Genomic DNA, 18,362 nt, shown 5'->3' with positions numbered 1-18,362 from the left:
GGGGCGGGGCCAAGAGTGCCATTGGCCCGTTCCCGTGTCATTCCCCGAGGTGGGCGCGGTGATTGGCGGCGGCCCCGGAGGCTAGCGGGTTAGGTGTAAGCTCCGAGGAGGCAGCGTTTTTCTGGCTTCTCTGTGGTTCTCTCTCTCCAGAAGGTTCTGCCGGTTCCTTCGGCTCTGGGTACCCGGCTCTGCATCGCGCCGCCATGATGGGCCATCGTCCCGTGCTCGTGCTCAGTGAGTTGGGGGGAAAGGCGGGGAGGGGATGATCTCCTCTTCCACTTCCTCGCCACACTTTCCAGCGTCGCCCCAGTCCCGCCCTGGCCGGGCCACCGGCGCCTTCCAAGTCATTGTCCACGTTTCGCACGCCTTTTCTCTCACTTTCCGCCTTCTCTCTGAGCCGCTGCCGGCCCCCTGCCCTCCCCGACGCCGCGGGCGGGCCGTGGTTTCGCCGAGTCCCGGTTCGCCCCGTCCCCCGTCCCGCAGGAAGCCCCGTCCCGCCGGCGGGCTCCCGGCCTCGCCCCCCCGCCCCGCTCGGTCCTGGGGCTTTTGGGCGCTTCGTGGGCCGCGCACGGGCGTTGGCGCCGCGCCCGGAGGCTCGCCCGTGGCCGGGGCGCGGCGAGTGGCGGCGGCCGGGTGGCGTGATGAGAGCGGGGCCGCGTGCGGCTCGGGCATGACCGGGTTTCTCGGTTGACTCGGGGTCGAGTGAGCCAAGCGGGAAAATTGCACCCAGGAGGGGCCGCCGGGCGGCGAACCGTGTCCCGGGACACTGGACCTCGGGGTAGCCGCCCCCTGGGGTTCCCATGCCCGGAGTCCCCCCCTCCCCACCCCCACTTCTCGTACCGGCTTCTTGGACGGCATTTCCTCCTCCCGGTGCTCCCTGCACCGTCGTCTCCAGTCGCCGGAGTCCCCTCCGGTGATGAGGGCCACCTCCTCCCTTTACCATTTGCTCCGCACAGAAGGCTGTTCCCAGAGTGTCTCCATTATTCACTCTGCCTGGGAAATAACTATCGGGGAAGGGGGCAAAAATCACGTAATCCGATAAAAAACGATAATTAGGAATTCAGCAAAAAGGTCCAGCAGGATTTAAGTAGTTCGTCCCCTAAAATAAGTGCTCGTAAGGATTCTCTGCATGGTTTTCTAGAGTGGTGTCTGGGTTCGATGGGGCTAGATGGGTGGGAAACTCACAGGTTTAAAGGTGGGGAGCTGCGGCATTGGGGAGAAGAGGGAAAGTGCTTGATGTGCTTGGGAACACTTGCATGCCTCCATCCCTGGGGAGGTGGTGCATTCTGAAGCCCCTGGCATTGGTGACTGTGGCCAATTCAGTTCCCTGTAAGTACTAGTCAGTTATTACTGTGCGTAATCCCTGCATTCTCCTATATCTAGCTGGGGGTGCTTGTGTCTTGCATATTAAAGTGTATGAAGCACTTTTGAGGATGTCCTTGTGGCGGCGAGGGGCCTCTCACTGTTTGTACTTTGACTGTTGGGGTGAATCTGTTTCCCGAGAAGAAAAATAATCCCAGATGACCTTTTTATATAAGGCACTAGTTGATGCTCCTTTGGGGGCAGGTGGGATGTGGTTATAGCCCATTGAGGATCTTTTTTTTTCTTTTTTTTTTTTTTTTCCAAATTAAGGTTAGTTCACTTATGAGTTGAGACCGAGGTTATGAGTTCTGGGTGTGGATGCATGAATAGCTAATGGGAAAGTGAGAATTATGATTCCAGAGATGAAGCATTATGAGTTTTTAGTGTTAATAGGAACATGAAGTAAAGAAATAACCATAAGTACTTGTTTCTTTTCAATAGTTTTGGTTTGGTCTCATAGATGAGGTGGTTACTACTCCCAACTCTGGATTTCATCTATCCTTAGCACCCTTCCTGGCCTCTATTTTTCTTATAACAGCCAAATGATATAATAGCTAGTTATTTAAGGAGAAGAATTGGCAGGTTTTTATCTGTGTATTTAGACATCTGTGAAACTTTGCTTTCAAAGATTAGAGAATTAATGTCTATATACAATTATACAATGGGACAGTCTTTCTTTTGGGGAGGGGTCACACCCAGCATTGCACAGGAATTACTCCTGGTGGTACTCAGGGGACCATATGGGATGCTGGGATCGAACTTCGGTCAGCCGCATGCAAGGTAAATGTCCTACCTGCTGTACTATGGGTCCAATCCCTACAATGGGACAATCTTGAATAACCTGTCTTTTGGGGTCCCACCTAGCAGTGCTCAGGGCTTACTCTTGGCTCTGTACTCAGGGATTGCTCTTGACAGGACTTTGAGGACCATATGAGGTCCTGGGGGTTGAACCTGAATCTGTTGCATGCAAGTCAAGCACCCTGCCTGCTGTACTCTCTCCAGCCCTTGCCTTGTGTTTTATCTGTTTTAGGCCAGAACACAAAGCGGGAATCTGGAAGGAAAGTTCAATCTGGAAATATTAATGCCGCCAAGGTAACTCATCTTTTTTAAGTATTTATAGTAGTTTACCCTCAGGTACCAGTTCTCTTGTTCTCTCTTTGTTTAGATGTTGTTGATGTTGAGATTAGATCTTGACCTTTTTTTCCCAGTACATATTCTCTGTCTCCCAAACTAAACTGAATTACTTGAGGGGGAAAGGTTACATTTCCGTTTGTATTCCAAGTGCCTGTTGTAGGTACAGGAGAGGTATTCAGTAATTCTCTGAAATAAACTAGCCCTAGATCTGCTGTTGCATGTATGATATGCAGAGCACTGTCATGGAAAGAAGTACTGTGGGCTTCAAGTTACTTGAACTTCTTGGAAACTGAAGTCCAAACTGACATTTCCGTCTTTGAAAAGTGACTTCTACCTGAAGCATTCCTAAAGGGGAAGCATTTGCTTGCAGAAAGAGCAGTGTTTCCTTTACGTGGCTTTTCCATGGAATGAGGGGTATCCAGGATGGCAGTAATAACTTATGGTGCAAATGGGGGCACTTTATATAACCAAGGGAACACTGGAAATACAAAGAGTTGTCAGAAATGGAGATGGTCAACCAAATGAATTTGGGGATTTCCACTTTAAAAGTATCATCATTGAAACCCTAGCTTTGTTTGTTATTTATGTGCCTTTCCCTAAAATCCTTATCCTAGCTTCTGATGAGGGTTTATATGTTGGTTTTTTTCCGTTAGACTATTGCAGATATCATTCGAACATGTTTGGGACCCAAGTCCATGATGAAGGTAAGCTAATATTTTACTGAAAATCTCAAACCATAGGTTTACTTCCCAGGTTATCTGAAACAATCATATACCTTTTGCTTTTGTCTCAGATGCTTTTGGACCCAATGGGAGGCATTGTGATGACCAATGATGGCAATGCTATTCTCCGAGAGGTATGGCTTTTTGTTTTGGTTCTCAGACTTATAAAGTGCCCACAAAATGATATAAGATAGATGAGGCAGACGATAAGTAGTGTCTTAAGGCTGCCAGAAATTCCCAAACTGGCTGGAGATGTGCTTGGGGCAGAGTGCCTTGCGTGCACAGTGTGCCTGGGTCTGATCACTGAGACAGTAAAAACCAATCTGAGTGGCTTCACATAGAAAATGATACTCTGTATAGACAAGAGGATGAAAGCCTTAAGTCAAGTGTTAGGGTCATGTTCCTTCTAAATTTATGGAGGGGGCCGAAGTGATAATATGGTGGGTAGGGTGTTTGCCTAGCATGTGGCTGACCCCGGGTTCAATCTCTGGCATCCCATATGGTCCCCCCCCCCCCCCCCCCCCCCCAGCACCAATACTAATTACTGAGTGCAGAGCCAGGAGTAACCCCTGAGCATTTCCAGGTGTGACCCAAAAAGCCAAAATAAAAACAAATATAGGGAGAGAATGGAGAGAGAGTACAGCAGGTACGGTATTTTCCTTTCACATGGTCAACCTGGGTTCAATCCCTAGTATTCCAGGAGTCGTGCTCACTTGAGCACTGCCAGTAGTAATTCCTGAGTGCAGAGCCCCTAAGCACCACTGGGTGTGACCCAAAAAAAAATAATTTAGGGAGCAATCCTTTCTATCTCTCCTAGCTGCTGGTAACATTCTTTGGCACGTAAACTCCCCAATTGTTAAGAGTATTGTCTTTGGGGCTGGAGTGATAGCACAGTGGGTAGGGTGTTTGCCTCGCATGTGGCCGACCCGAGTGCAATTCCCAGCATCCCATATGGTCCCCTGAGTACTGCTGGGAGTAATTCCTGAGTGCCTGAGTCAGGATTAACCCCTGTGCAACGGGTGTGACCCAAAAAGCAAATAAGGTAAAGGTAAAGGCCCTCCCGTTGATCGTCGATTTGCTCGAGCGGGCCCAGTAACGTCTCCATTGGAGACTTTGTTGTTACTGTGTCTGGCATATCGAATACTCTCGGTAGCTTGCCGGGCTCTCCGAGAGGGGCGGAGGAATCGAACTCGGGTCGGCCATGTTGGCCGCTTGTAAGGCGAACGCCCTACCCGCTGTGCTATCGCTCCAGCAAATAAATAAAAATAATTTTTTTTTAAGAGTATTGTCTTTTATGTGTTACATAATGTCACCAGTGGTTGGATTTGGGGCCTTCTCTAATAGCCCAGATCACCAAGATTATACCTGGAGAAATATTATGTCTGAATGTAATCTTTATCACTTCCCAGCATTTAGAATTTTATGTCTCGTTTTGTCTTGGAGGGCACTATTTAACCACAGCAATGATGCTAATAGACTAAAAGACGTTCTGTCTTTAAGAAGCTTAAAAGTTTAGGGGCTAGGGATGTCACTTAGCATTAGAGCATTTGCCGTACATGTTTGGGACCAAAGTTTGGTTTGGAGTACTGCCAGTATATCCCCCAAATAAAAGCAAAACAAATTACAGTTAAGGGGCCGGGAAATAACTGAAAAGGCTGGAACTCACACATTGAATGCAGGAGTGTGGGGTTGATCCCTGCACTACAAAGTCAAAGTCCTCTGAGTACTGCCGGGTTGTAGCCTAAAAGCTGAAAGGAAATAAGATAGTCCTAGAGGTAGCATTGGTTTGATGATGATTTACACTTTTCAGATTCAAGTCCAACATCCAGCAGCCAAGTCCATGATTGAAATTAGCCGGACACAGGATGAAGAGGTTGGAGATGGGACAACGTCAGTAATTATTCTTGGTAAGGGGAGAACTGGAGGTGGATAAGGAAAATTGCATTGAAGTGTGAAGATTCTTGCTAGAAGGAACTTTTCTCTTTTAGTTTGTTTGTTCGAGGCCACATCCAGCAGTGCTCAGTTTACTAAAGAACTCAGGGATCACCGAGTTCATCAGTGATCATATGGGGATCCAGGTCAGCTGTGTGCAGAGGAAGCGCCTTACCCAGTGCCATCTCTGTGGCCCCTCTATAATCTATATTTGTTTATTTTGGGAGTATTTGAGCTATACCCAGCTGTGCTCTAGGCTTACTCCTGGCTCTATGCTTAAGAGGTCACCCAGGCATTTTGCTCAGGGGACCATAAGGGTGACTTGGTTCAGCTGCATTCACAGCAAGCGCCCTATCCTTACTGTACTCTCTTGGCCATTCTTTTTTTTACATTTTGAAAGCTAGTATCACACAGCTAGATATGACAAGTTTAAAACATTGCCTGTGGCAAAACATGGTTTAATTCTGAGCATGACCAGTTGTAGTCTCAACTGAAATCTCGGAGCTGGAAGTGTTAGCATAGGCGAAGGGTGCTGGCCTTGCACATAGCTGACACAGATTTATTCCCAGTACCACATACTTTCCCTGAGCTCTGCCAGGACTGATCCCTGAGCACTGCTGGATGTGACACAAAAACAAAATACCAAAACCTGAAAGTAGAAAACTGGTATCAAAAATTCGATCCCCATTGCATGACCGAGACTTACACCTGAAAGCTTTGTAACTTTTCCCGCAGTGATTCAATAAATTAAAAAAAAATTTAGATCCCAAGAGCCTTCTTTGTCAAGTTAGAATCTCTGATATAGGGGCCTGAGGGAATATGGCTCAAGTGGTAAAGCATGTACTTAGCAAATGCAGGGCCCTGGTTTCAGTCTCTGGCTTCCCATGCCCTTTCCTGGTGGGTACCAGCTCCCTGAGTATCAAACCATCAGACTCAAACTTTCAGACTGAATGTTCTGGTAGTGGCCTTCATTTAAAATAAACAGGAATAATAGAAGTAGCTCATGGTTTGCATGTGGAAGATCCAATACCACATGGATGATCTCTGCATAATCACCCAGATGTGTCCCCTGGAATCCCCTCCCCACCCCCCCTCGCCCCCACCCCCAAAAAAAATCTCTTGAAAATATTTTATTGACTTGTATGAAGTTTAAAATTTGGAATAGTATGAACAGCCAAGTAGCATGCCTTTGATGAATCTACTTTAGGGATGTAGATAAAGTAATTTTAAAAGCATAATGAGCTTGCTTTCGTGTTCATATTCCCTTTTAAACAAGATGTTTGTGCCCTTTTTCAGCGGGGGAGATGCTCTCTGTGGCAGAGCATTTTCTGGAGCAGCAGATGCACCCAACAGTGGTGATCAGTGCCTACCGCAAAGCACTGGATGACATGATTGCCACCCTGAAGAAAATCAGGTATGGCGGGGGCAGAAATGGGGTATATAAAGTACGGGGGACTGAATTGTTCACAGGGGTGCAGAAGATCAGGCATATCACAAAAAATGAGAACTGATTTTTTTTTTTTTTTTTTTTTTTTTTTGCTTTTTGGGTCACACCCAGTGATGCTTAGGAGTTATTCCTGGCTCGTGTACTCAGGAATTACTCCTGGCTGTGCTCGGGTGACCATATGGGATGCTGTGAATCGAACCCGGGTCGGTCGTATGCAAGGCAAATGCCCTACCTGCTGTGCTATCGCTCTAGCCCCAAATGTGGACTGATTTATACCCTGGAGTTACTTTGCAAGGGGAAACAGCAGAGCAGAAGGAAAGCATATAAGGGAAATAAAAATTTAGAAAGTGACCTGGGAAAAAATAGGCTGAACACATTTTGCATATGGGAGCCCTAACACCACGTGATCCCTTTGGCCCAGAAGCTTTTTTTAAAAAAGGGTGGGGGCCACAGTGGTAGAATAGGGGTTAAGGCATTTACCTGCAGGTGGCCAAACCTGATTTGAATTCCCAGCACCATCTGTGGTCTCGAGCACAGTGTGTGAGTAACCAGAACAGGAATAGCTGCTATGTAGTGCCAGGTGCTTGCCCAGACTCTTCCCCCTAAGAAAAAAGTAGTGTTCTGCACATGGGTGGGTGCTTGGGTACATAAATTAATTAAGTTTTGTTTCTTGCCTAATGATTTCAAGTTGCCAAAATATTTATATTGAGTGTATGGAGCAAATTTGTTGGAAAGTTTTTCTTTTTATAGAAAAAAAAAATCTTAGATGATACTTTTGGAACACTTGCATTATATAAGTCTGTAAGTCAATAACTGATTGTATATTTTGTAACTTGGCTCATCTTATAAATAGAATTTTAACAATATATTAATGGAGGGGGTGGGGATATTTTTTTTGGCGGCACCATACCAGCAGTGCTCAGGGCTAATTCCTTATTCTGTGCTCAGGGATCAGCTCTGGAAGGCCTCCAGAACTATATGTGATGCTGGCGATTAAACCAGGGTTGGCTGAGCTGGAGTGATAGTACAGCGGGTAGGGCATTTGCCTTGCACACAGCCAATCAGAGTTAGATCCCTGGCATCCCATAAGGTCCATTGATCACCATCAGGAGTCATTCCTGAGTGCAGAGCCAGGAGTAACTCCTGAGCATTGACCCACAAATCTCTCCCTCCAAAAAAAAAAAAAAAAAAAAAAAAAAAAAAAAAACCAGGGTTGGCTGCATGCAAAACAAGTGCCTTATTAACCCCTGTACTATCTCTTGGGCCACATACGAAATTTTGAACAAGATGTTACCTGGGTATCTTATGGCTTCATGTTATGATTCTGTAAGTTTCCAAATTGGTTGTTGGCAGGTGAATGAGAGGGTGAATGAAGAGCCTTAAGTAAGGTAGATTTCTAGGGGCTGCCAGAGCACTGTATAGTGGAAGGGCATTTGCCTTGCATGCAGTTGATCTGGGTTTGATCCCTGATCCCATATAGTTCACTGAACCCCACCAGGAGTGATCCTTTAGTGTAGAGTCTGGAGAAAGTCCTGAGTACTGCTGGTTGTTGCCCAAAAACAAATTTCTAGGGGATTGCTAGATGGTTCTTTTTTTCTTCCTTTTTTTTAACTTGAAAAGGAGCAGTCAAATAATTTTGGAAGCCTCTGTTCTAAAGTTTCACTGTATAGAGATATCAAACTAAAACTGTAAATATTGCTTGGTGGTAAACTCTATTAAGATTCTAGATCGAGGGGCTGGAGCAATAGCACAGCGGGTAGTGTGTTTGCCTTGCACGCGGCCGACCCAGGTTCGGTTCCCAGCATCCCATATGGAACCCTGTGCATTGCCAGATGTGACCCAGAAAGCAAAAAAAAAAGATTCTAGATTGAGGCGTGTTTGTGTGTGTGTCAGGGGGGCTGTTCCTCCAGCCCCTTAAGAGAAATTCTCGAGAATTTACTAATTATGGGATAAGGTTTCAAAGATAACTCTTTGGCACCACAATAAAAGACAAAATATAGTAGGGCCAGAGAGAGAGTACAGCGGTTAGGGCTCTTGCATGTGACCAGCCTAGGTTTGACTCTCAGCAGCACTACTTATGGTTCTCCCTGGCCCTCCAGGAGTGATCATTGAGAATAAGGCCAGGAGTACGCTCTGAGTATCACTAGATGTGGCCCCATCATAAACAAGCCATATCTTTACGAAAATTACAGATACTGGAGTGTATTAGGCTGAAGCAGGAAGGTAAGGACAAATTATTTTTCTATAAGATCCTGTAGAAAGAAATTCCTGGATATGGAAACAGATTTTTTAGAAATCTGAGTTTACTTCCAAGGATGGCTTAGTTGTAAGCTGCTGAAAAGCAGAGGAATGGACAATACTTGATGTCTTTTATTATGTCTTGGGCCCACACTTGGAGGTGCTTGAGAGCAATTGCTGACTCAGCCCAGGGCTCCCGCATACAGACCATTCACTCTAACCCTTTGAGCCATCTTCCTGTCCCCTTTTGTGTTTGGTGGAGGGGGCACACCCAGGGTTGGTTAAGGCTTATTCCTGGCACTGTCCTCAGGAATTATTCCTGGCAGTGCTCAGGGGATCATATGGGATGCCAAGGATCAAACCCGGGTCAGTTGTGTGCAAGACAAGCACCCTCCCCATTATACTTTCATTCCAGCCCCAACCGTAGATGTCTTGTTTTGTTTGTGGCTGTGCCTGGCAGTACTCAGGACTTATCCTTGGCTCTGTAGTCAGGAATCATTCCTGGTGGGGCTTGGAGCACCATACTGGGTGCCAGAGATTGAACCCAACAGGCAATGCCTTACCTGTTGTATTATCTTTCCGGTCCCCTAATGTCATTTTTTGGTCACTAATTGTAGCTTAAGAGTCACTGAGTTAAGCACCCCGCCCAATATCCAAGATTCCTGCTGAACATAACTCTCTACTTTTTCTTTTCTCCAGTACCCCTGTTGATGTAAATAACCGAGATATGATGCTGAACATCATCAACAGCTCCATCACGACCAAAGCAATCAGTCGCTGGTCCTCTCTGGCTTCCAGCATTGCTCTGGATGCTGTCAAAACTGTACAATTTGAGGAAAATGGTCGGAAAGAGATTGACATCAAGAAATATGCGAAGGTGGAAAAGGTAAATGTCTAATGAGTACTTCAGAAACATTTTGTAGCATAAATTATCCTGTTTGTGAGTGAATATTTTGTTCATTCCTTTTGGAGGGGGCCACACCTGGGTTGTGCTCAAGGATCACTTCTAGTGGGGCTCAGGGACCCTTTGTGGTGCTGGGGATAAAACCTGAGTTGACAACTTGCTACACAAGCTCCTGCTGTACTATTTTTCTGGCCCAATTTATATATTTTTATTTACATTTTAATTTTTAGTGTACTTCAGTTAATATGATTATAGTAGTGTTAAGGTTTATGGTTTTGATGTACAAAGTCACCACACCTTCACCACCACCCAAGTTCCCACAGCAACTCCCCCTATACACATACGAACATACACACATACACACACACTTTTCTTCCTCCATGGATTGGAAATCTCAATTTTGTCATCAAAGCCAAGGGTTTATCAGCATCTGATTATTTCCTGGCTGCTTTATTTTTTTTTATACTATAAACCACAGTAAGAAAGATACTTTGCTATTTGTCTTTTAACATTGGGGCTGGAGCAATAGCACAGTGGGTAAGGTGTTTGCCTTGCACATGGCCAACCCAGGTTCAATTCCCAGCATCTCATATGGTCCCCTGAGCACCACCAGGAGTCATTCCTGAGTGCAGAGTCAGGAGTAACCCCTGTGCATCGCTGGGTGTGACCCAAAAAAACAAAAAAATTAAGTTTGCTTTACGTGATTCCCTTCCCATTGCATCCCAGTTGTTGTAAGCTTTCATTTTATCTTTATAACTACATAGTATTTCATTGTATATCTATACCACATGTTTTTGTTTTGTTTTGAGGCCACATCCATTTGTGCTCAGAGTTTATTCCTTGCTCTGTGCTCAGGGATCAGGGCTCAGGGGACTATATGGGGTGCTAGGGATTGAACCTGGATTAAGCATTTTAGCCGCTGTATTAAGTCACCCCTGCACCACAATTTCTTAATCCATTCATCTGTCATTATACTTACACTAATTATTGTGTTTGACACTGCAATGAACATAGGTGTGCACATATTTTTTTGAATTACTGTTTTTGTGTTACGGGAATAGTCACCAAGAAATGGAAGGTTTTCATACAGTGGATGCACTTGGGAAAGGGATTAGTGTCTTCATGTTGATGCATTTGTGTCCCATTTGGTCCACGTATACATGAGCTTCATGGAGTAGTACTAATAAGTCCCAGATAACTTTCTCAAACTCTTTGATTTCTTTCTTTCTTTTTTTTTTTTCCCCTTTTTGGGTCACACCCAGCAATGCTCAGTGCTCAGGGGTTACTCCTGGCTTTGCACTCAGGAATTACTCCTGGCGATGCTCGGGGGACCATATGGAATGTTGGGAATTGAACCCGGGTTGACTGCGTACAAAGCAAACGCCCTACCCTCTGTACTATTGCTCCAGGCCCTCTTTGATTTCTTAAAGATGAAAAATTAACAACGGAGGCCAGAGAGATATTATAAGGGTTAAGGAAATTAACCTTGCATGTGGTCAATCCCAATTTGCTTCCCTGACACTGAGCCAGAACTAGGCACTCAGCACCAGTGGGTACGATCTCCCCACAAAAAAATTACAACAGTATGGGTGAGAAGAGCGCAAAGCTATCTTTTGGGGTGATTGCTCTTGGCAGTGCTCTAGCAACTTTGCAGTACCAGGGATTGATCCCAGGCTTCCTACATGCAAAGCACTGCTCAATCCTTTGAGCTAATTTTTTGGCCCTAAGATTTTTTTCTCCCACATCCTCACATGCAGGGCAAGAGCTCTACTAATAAGTTGTACCTGGCCCTCAAAGCTCTCTGCTTTGAACACGTGCTTTGGGTTTGAGAGAGCCCTCTTCCCAGGTCACAAGGTCTCCCAGAGTGTCACCTCTTCCCCTAAGTATTAGCACAAATAGCTATGGCCAGTAGATGGAGCCCCAACCCTAAAAATTCTGGGTGGGTGGGTGGGTGTGTCTGTGTGTGTCTGTGTCTGTGTGTGTCTGTGTCTGTCTGTGTCTGTGTCTGTGTCTGTGTGTGTCCCCGCCTCCAGGAAATAGCGATCTGGTCCCCTTTAAATTTTTGTCGTCGTTCACTTTCTGTTACTTTCAGCTGACCTAGATGCGTGGTAACTGTTTGATATTAGAAGTTCACGGCTAAAACATACTTTGGAAGTTTGAAATTACAAGTCATTTGGGAAGGGTGAACATCTGGGAAAGGAGTTGATAAATAGTCTACTTGACTGAACTAATATATTTCTTTCTCAGATACCTGGAGGCATCATTGAGGACTCCTGTGTCTTACGTGGAGTCATGATTAATAAGGACGTGACCCATCCACGGATGCGGCGCTATATCAAGAACCCTCGCATTGTGCTGCTGGATTCTTCTCTGGAATACAAGAAAGGAGAAAGCCAGGTGAGGCTTCTGCCTTTTTCTTAAGAGTTTATAAGATCTCTGACTGCATTTGGCCAGAGAGTACAGAGATAGATGCTTTCCTTGCATGTAGCCAACTCCGATCCCCAGTATCACATATAGTTCCTCAGACTTGCCAGGAATAGCCCCTGAGCGCTCCCAGTGGCCCAAATACCAAAATTATATTAATGTGAACAGGGGACATAAAAGGTACAGTTATTACATTGTCTTCGTAACTGACTCTCACATAGAATCTCTACTGCTTAAAATAACCTTTAGAACAGTTGATTTGGGGGGCCAGAGAATAGTACACAGATAGGACGTTTGCTTTGCTTGCCTGGCCTACCCAGATTCAATCCCCAGCATCACATATGATTTCCCAGATACTGTCAAGAGGGATCCCTGAGCACTGCTAAGTGTGGCGCCCAAACAAAATAAAAAGTTGATTTTGAGTTTCATTTTACATATGCCAGATCCAAAGCAGCATTTCTCATCTTTTTTGATCATGGCTACCTTTCAGCCTTGTTTCTTCCTGTGGCCCACTTGGAGTATACTGGCGGATCACAGGAAGCCATCTCTTTTCTTAGTGACTGAATGGAGTTCAGCAATAGACTTGTTGGAGTTAAACTGGTTTAAGAAGGTGGACCCAGGCTTTGATATTATTCTGACACACCTTTTCTAGGATAGTGAGAAGAAAGCTAGGCAGAGGGAGCATAATTGTTAGGATGACCCTGAAGAACTTAACCCTGTTAAAATTCTTTAAATTAGAATAACTTTTTTCACACAGACTGACATTGAGATCACCCGAGAAGAAGACTTTACCCGAATTCTCCAAATGGAAGAAGAATACATACAGCAGCTGTGCGAGGACATTATCCACCTGAAGCCTGATGTTGTCATCACAGAAAAGGGCATCTCTGGTAGGACTGTGTGAAAGGGAATGACTGCTCCTCCCAATGGCCACCACCATGTTGGTTTAGCATAAAAATCATAAGCACAAAAGTCAGGGTTTGGTAAAAATAAAAACGGGGGGGGGGGGGTCGAGCACCGCCAGGAGTGATTCCTGAGTGCAAAACCAGGAGTACCCCTGAGCATCACTGGGTGTGACCCAAAAAGGAAAAAAAAAAACATGGGGTGGGGGGTGGGGAAAAGTAAAATAATATCAGGGAGTTAAAGTGCTTGTTTTGCATGCTCCTGACTCGGTTATTTTTTATTTTGTTGTTGGGCTTTTGGGGCCATCCTCGGCTACACTCGGGGCACCTCCGTTGTCTCCCCAGCCCTGACACTGGTTTGATCCCAGGCACTGCATATGGTCCCTAAGCATCACCTAGAAAACCCCACTGCTTCTTGTCCTCCCCAATAAGAATGAAAAATAATAAAACCAGTTCCAAACTTTGGATATACGGCTTCCATCTTGACACTTCTACCTTTGGGCTTGCAGATTTGGCTCAGCACTACCTCATGCGAGCCAACATCACAGCTATCCGAAGAGTCCGAAAGACAGACAATAATCGCATTGCCAGGTGAGTCGATCCTGTCAGGATAGAAAGTTCTTTCCCCTGTGCTTCCATCTAACAGTCTCATTGTCCAATCATCTCTACCTGAAAAGGAAAGGAATAAGATGCGGTCATCGAATAAATTATGGGTTGGAGTTCACTGTAGTCAGAGCTTCTCTCGGCCTATGGTTTCCTGTTGGTCTGCACTGTCAGTCCTTAGGTGTAAAATGGTTCAGAACCACTATTAAGATCTGATAATGGCTGTGTGGGCCTGGCCTTCTGAGCAGTAGGAGAAAGTTTATGCTGCCTGGTATTACTGCTTTGATCACTAGGAGTCCTTTACAGAGTTGTCTTTTGTAACTCAGAATTAGAACCATCAGCAAGTTCCTTTCCGTTGATCTTCAGTTGCCATTAATACACCATTAGATTTTTTTTAATACTAAAGTTTTAAAATCTGTATTTCCTAAAAACACTTTTTCTCCCCTTTTGGTGATTTTGTTTCAATGACTAGAGAATTGCCCTAATTTTACAATGTTTCCATACATTTTGTTCAAACCTAAATATCAGCGGTAGCTGTGGTCACACATGGCCACTTCAGTCATGGGGCTTGCATGCTCAGCCTGCCTGCACTGGAACTGGTCCACTGCCGCTGGGACTGTGATGAATTGGAGCATCTTTAGATTGTATTCAGTGCTTCTGCACTGGTGTTCTTGCTCATATGTCATTTGTTTTCAGTATTCATTTGTTTACTTACTTTTTACCTTTTGGCCACACCCTAGTGATATTCAGGGCTTACTCCTGGCTCTGTGCACAGGGATCATCTCTGGTGGTAATCAGAGGATCATATGCCAACTGGGAGTCTTTCTGGGGTTATCCTCATGCCTTATCTCCTGAAAACTATCTTTTCGTCAATCAATAGTCATTTATTTAAGATTGTTGATATGGGGGCTGGAGCAATAGCACAGCGGGTAGGGCGTTTGCCTTGCACGCAGCCTACCTAGGTTCGATTCCCAGCATCCCATATGGTCCCCCGAGCACCGCCAGGAGTAATTCCTGAGTGCATGAACCAGGAGTAACTCCTGTGCATTGCCGGGTGTGACCCAAAAAGCAAAAAGCAAAAAAAAAAAAAAAGATTGTTGATATGGGACCTGAGTGTGCAGCAGACTGTTTCTGTAAGGTTTGCTTTGCCTATGGAAGCCTACATCAAATTACACAAAGAAAACTATACAAATTTTACTGACAAAATATACTTTTGAGGGGCTGGAGCAATAGCACAACAGGTAGGGCGTTTGCCTTGCACGCAGCCAACATGGCCAACACAGGTTCGATTCCTAGCATCCCATATGGTCCCCAGAGCACCGCCAGGAGCAATTCCTGAGTGCATGAGCCAGGAGTAGCCCCTGAGCATCGCCGGGTGTGACCCAAAAAGCAAAATATACATATATATATATATATTTTTTTTTTGAGTCAAATTAGTTGGTGACACGTGTATAGCCAAGAATTAAACCCAAAACCTCAGACATGTAAGGCATGTGCTTTTACAAAACTCTTTAAGGAAGCTTGACCTTGATGTTTGAAAATCTCTTTCAACAGACTTCCCAGACCTCTTGATTGAAGCTAGACATAGGCATATTTATAGCAGTTTGTTTTGTCCTTATTCCCATCACAGACTCTGGGGAGTTAGCTAAAAATATCTGAAATTATCTGGTCTTTCCCACCCAATCTCCAGAGCCTGTGGGGCCCGGATAGTCAGCCGACCAGAGGAACTAAGAGAAGAGGATGTTGGTACAGGCGCAGGCCTGTTGGAAATTAAGAAGATTGGAGATGAGTACTTTACATTCATCACTGAGTGCAAAGACCCGAAGGCCTGCACCATTCTCCTCCGGGGAGCTAGCAAAGAGATTCTCTCGGTGAGTCAGCATTGGAGATGGGGCTGAGTGAACTCAGTGATTCCCATTCTTGAATGCTTCCCACGAGGTCTGCAAATATCTGTTGCCCATTTATAGCTCTTACTTGTTTTGTTTGGATCTATAGCCGCAAATACCTCTTATACTCTTTTTCTGATTGTGTAGGGTTTTTTTTTTTTAAATAAGTGAAACTACCATTTGTGTTATTTTTAGTGTACGTAGTGTTAAGCATTCCTGTTGATCATTTGTTTTTGAGCCACATCTCGGAATGCTCAGGGCTTATTCCTGGCTTTCTGTCTGCTTAGATATCACTCCTGGTGGGGCTCAGGGGACTTTATGGTGTGCCAGGGATTGAACCTATGTTGGCCGCATGCAAAGGCAAACACCCTGCCTTGCTATGGTATCTCTCCAGCCCCTGTTTATGATTTTTTTTGTTTGCTTCTGGTTATTTGAGCCATACCTGGTGTTGCTCAGGGGTTGGTCCTGGCTCTGCACTCAGGAATTACTCCTGGTGCTGAGGGAACCATGTGGGATGTCAGGGATCAAACCTAGGTTGGCTGCATGCAAAGCAAATGCCCTGCAGCACTGTTGCTCTGGTCCCATCATTTTTAAGGTTGAATTATCTGTATTCTTTTCTTTAGTGACCTTAAGTAACTTACAAAAGAGCAGGTCACTAGCAAGTTAAGGGGGCTCTCCTGAAGAGTACAGCCAGGGGCTGGAGCAATAGTACAGAGGGGCTGGTGTTTGCCTTACACTTGGTTGACTCAGGTTCAATTCCTGAACCTGCCAGGAATAATTCCTAAGTGCAGAGTCTGGAGTAACCCAAGTGTTGTTGGGTATGGGCTTTCTCTTTACCTAGCCCTCCCCCCTCCCAAAAAGCAAATGGCATAGGCAGCAAGGAATGAAGCTGATACACTTGTCTAGCAGGGTAGACAAAACTTGCATGGTTAGAGTGACACTTTTGGCCCTGGAAAGATCATGTAGCAGGTGGGGAGCTTGCTGTACAGGTGGCCGACTTGGGTTTGATCCCCAGCATATCATGGTTCCCCATGCACATCCAGGAATGTTGCCAGGTATGACCCCCAAACAAACGAAGTGATAATTTTATTACCCCACACTCTTGGATTTTAAAAACTAAATGATGTGTCTTTTTGTTTCCAAGGCAATAAAATAGCAGCAATGTTGCCCTGCCCAGCATGGGTTTAGTTTCTCTCCTTCCTTGGATTTTGGAGCCTGGCAGTCAGCAATTTCTTTGATGCTCTGATCTAGCCTGAGTCAGCAGTGTTTAATGTCCTACTTTCTGCTTCTGTTCCCAGGAGGTAGAGCGCAACCTCCAGGATGCCATGCAGGTGTGCCGTAATGTTCTCCTGGACCCGCAGCTGGTTCCAGGGGGTGGGGCCTCTGAGTTGGCTGTGGCCCACGCCTTGACTGAGAAATCCAAGGCCATGACTGGTGTGGAGCAGTGGCCATACCGAGCTGTTGCCCAGGCTCTTGAGGTCATCCCTCGGACCCTTATTCAGAACTGTGGTGCTAGCACCATCCGTCTCCTTACTTCCCTTCGGGTGAGTCCTCCCTAGTTTCCCTACTATTGTGATGAGATCAGGAAAGCAGTGTGGACCTAACAGCATGAGTCACATCTCTGTCCTGGTCCCCTCAGTTAATACCTTGAAATCTCTTCTCTCAGTTTTCTCACAATTTGGATTTGGTTTTCAGTCCATGTTTGCTTCCAACCACTTGTAGAGGGTCAGTCTTGGCAGTGCTGGTGATGGAAAGGGAGCTTCCTGCATGCAAAGCATATGCTCAGCCTATTGAGTGAACTCTCTGTGCCATTCTCTTAAGTTTTTTCCTCGTTTCCTATTACTGCTATTTCCTCTAACCTCTTTCTATAAGTCTGTCTTCAGCCCAGTGGATTGCTGAACATCCCTAGCCCCTATTTGGATTTAGTTTTTTATTCAGTGTGCCCCACCAACATATTTTCTCCAAAAATTTTATTCTTATAATTAATATTTCTGCTTCCTCCATCTACAGGCCAAACACACCCAGGAAAACTGTGAGACTTGGGGTGTGAACGGTGAGACAGGAACTTTGGTGGACATGAAAGAATTGGGCATCTGGGAGCCATTAGCTGTGAAACTACAAACATATAAGACAGCAGTGGAGGTGAGTACATAAGGCATGTGCTCGGCATATTTCCAGAGACAAGTCAGTGTGCTCGGTCCAGTCGTGAAAGCGAGGGCCTACAAGTCATTTGTTCCCAAGGAACTCCCCCACCCACCCACTTACTTTAGCTCATAGAAAAGGTGAGTTGACATTGCGCAAGTTGTCCTCCCTTGGTAGGGACCATCTGCATTTTACATTCAATGCTGAAACGGTAGATTTCAGATAAAATGGTAATTTTCTGGGAGGGCCGAAGTACTATGTCTGAAAACAAGACCTCTCTCTTGACTTGGGGCTGAGGGTTTTGTTTTGTTTTATTTATTTATTTTTTTTTTCTAGACTGCAGTTCTGTTGCTGCGGATCGATGACATCGTCTCCGGCCACAAAAAGAAGGGTGATGAGCATAGCCGGCAAGGGGGGGCCCCTGATGCTGGCCAGGAGTGAGTGGCAGGCAAGGTGACCTCAACACACACAGCCAGCAGCGTCTCCCCTTCCCGAGCCAGACACCATGGACACTGTGGGTGTCTTTGTTTGGAAGGGAGCGGGTTGAAGGACAGCCTAGTTCCTTTCTGTCCCAGCTCAGTTTGCAAAAGGCACTGACATGTAATTCTTCTCTATTGTAAGCTTTCCTTTTAGTTTGCTTCCGATGATTAAATCTAAGTCATTGGA

The 18,362-nt window shown here is 45.5% G+C and overlaps 1 protein-coding gene across 1 annotated transcript; it reads left to right on the top strand.

Annotated features, from left to right (window-relative positions):
• The first annotated feature begins 76 nt into the window (after nt 1-76).
• CCT3 (chaperonin containing TCP1 subunit 3) lies at nt 77-18,362 on the top strand. The gene is made up of 14 exons (XM_056123569.1): nt 77-234; nt 2,393-2,454; nt 3,150-3,200; nt 3,290-3,352; nt 5,029-5,125; nt 6,447-6,564; nt 9,535-9,721; nt 11,987-12,136; nt 12,921-13,053; nt 13,575-13,656; nt 15,359-15,539; nt 16,853-17,098; nt 17,565-17,696; nt 18,033-18,362. The coding sequence occupies exons 1-14, from the start codon at nt 204-206 to the stop codon at nt 18,135-18,137; spliced, it is 1,638 nt and encodes a 545-aa protein (XP_055979544.1). The 5' UTR covers nt 77-203; the 3' UTR covers nt 18,138-18,362.

This window comes from Sorex fumeus, unplaced genomic scaffold (assembly GCF_029834395.1).
Source record: "Sorex fumeus unplaced genomic scaffold, SorFum_2.1 ptg000047l, whole genome shotgun sequence".
NCBI lineage: Eukaryota > Metazoa > Chordata > Mammalia > Eulipotyphla > Soricidae > Sorex > Sorex fumeus.
This window is presented reverse-complemented; position numbering and strand designations above follow the sequence as displayed.

Bases quoted from the DNA above. Each gene is read 5' to 3' on its own strand.
- CCT3 (XM_056123569.1), top strand. From the start codon at position 204: ATGATGGGCCATCGTCCCGTGCTCGTGCTCA. The intron at 3,353-5,028 runs GTATGGCTTTTT...TACACTTTTCAG, and splicing joins GCAATGCTATTCTCCGAGAG to ATTCAAGTCCAACATCCAGC. The intron at 13,657-15,358 runs GTGAGTCGATCC...CCCAATCTCCAG, and splicing joins GACAATAATCGCATTGCCAG to AGCCTGTGGGGCCCGGATAG.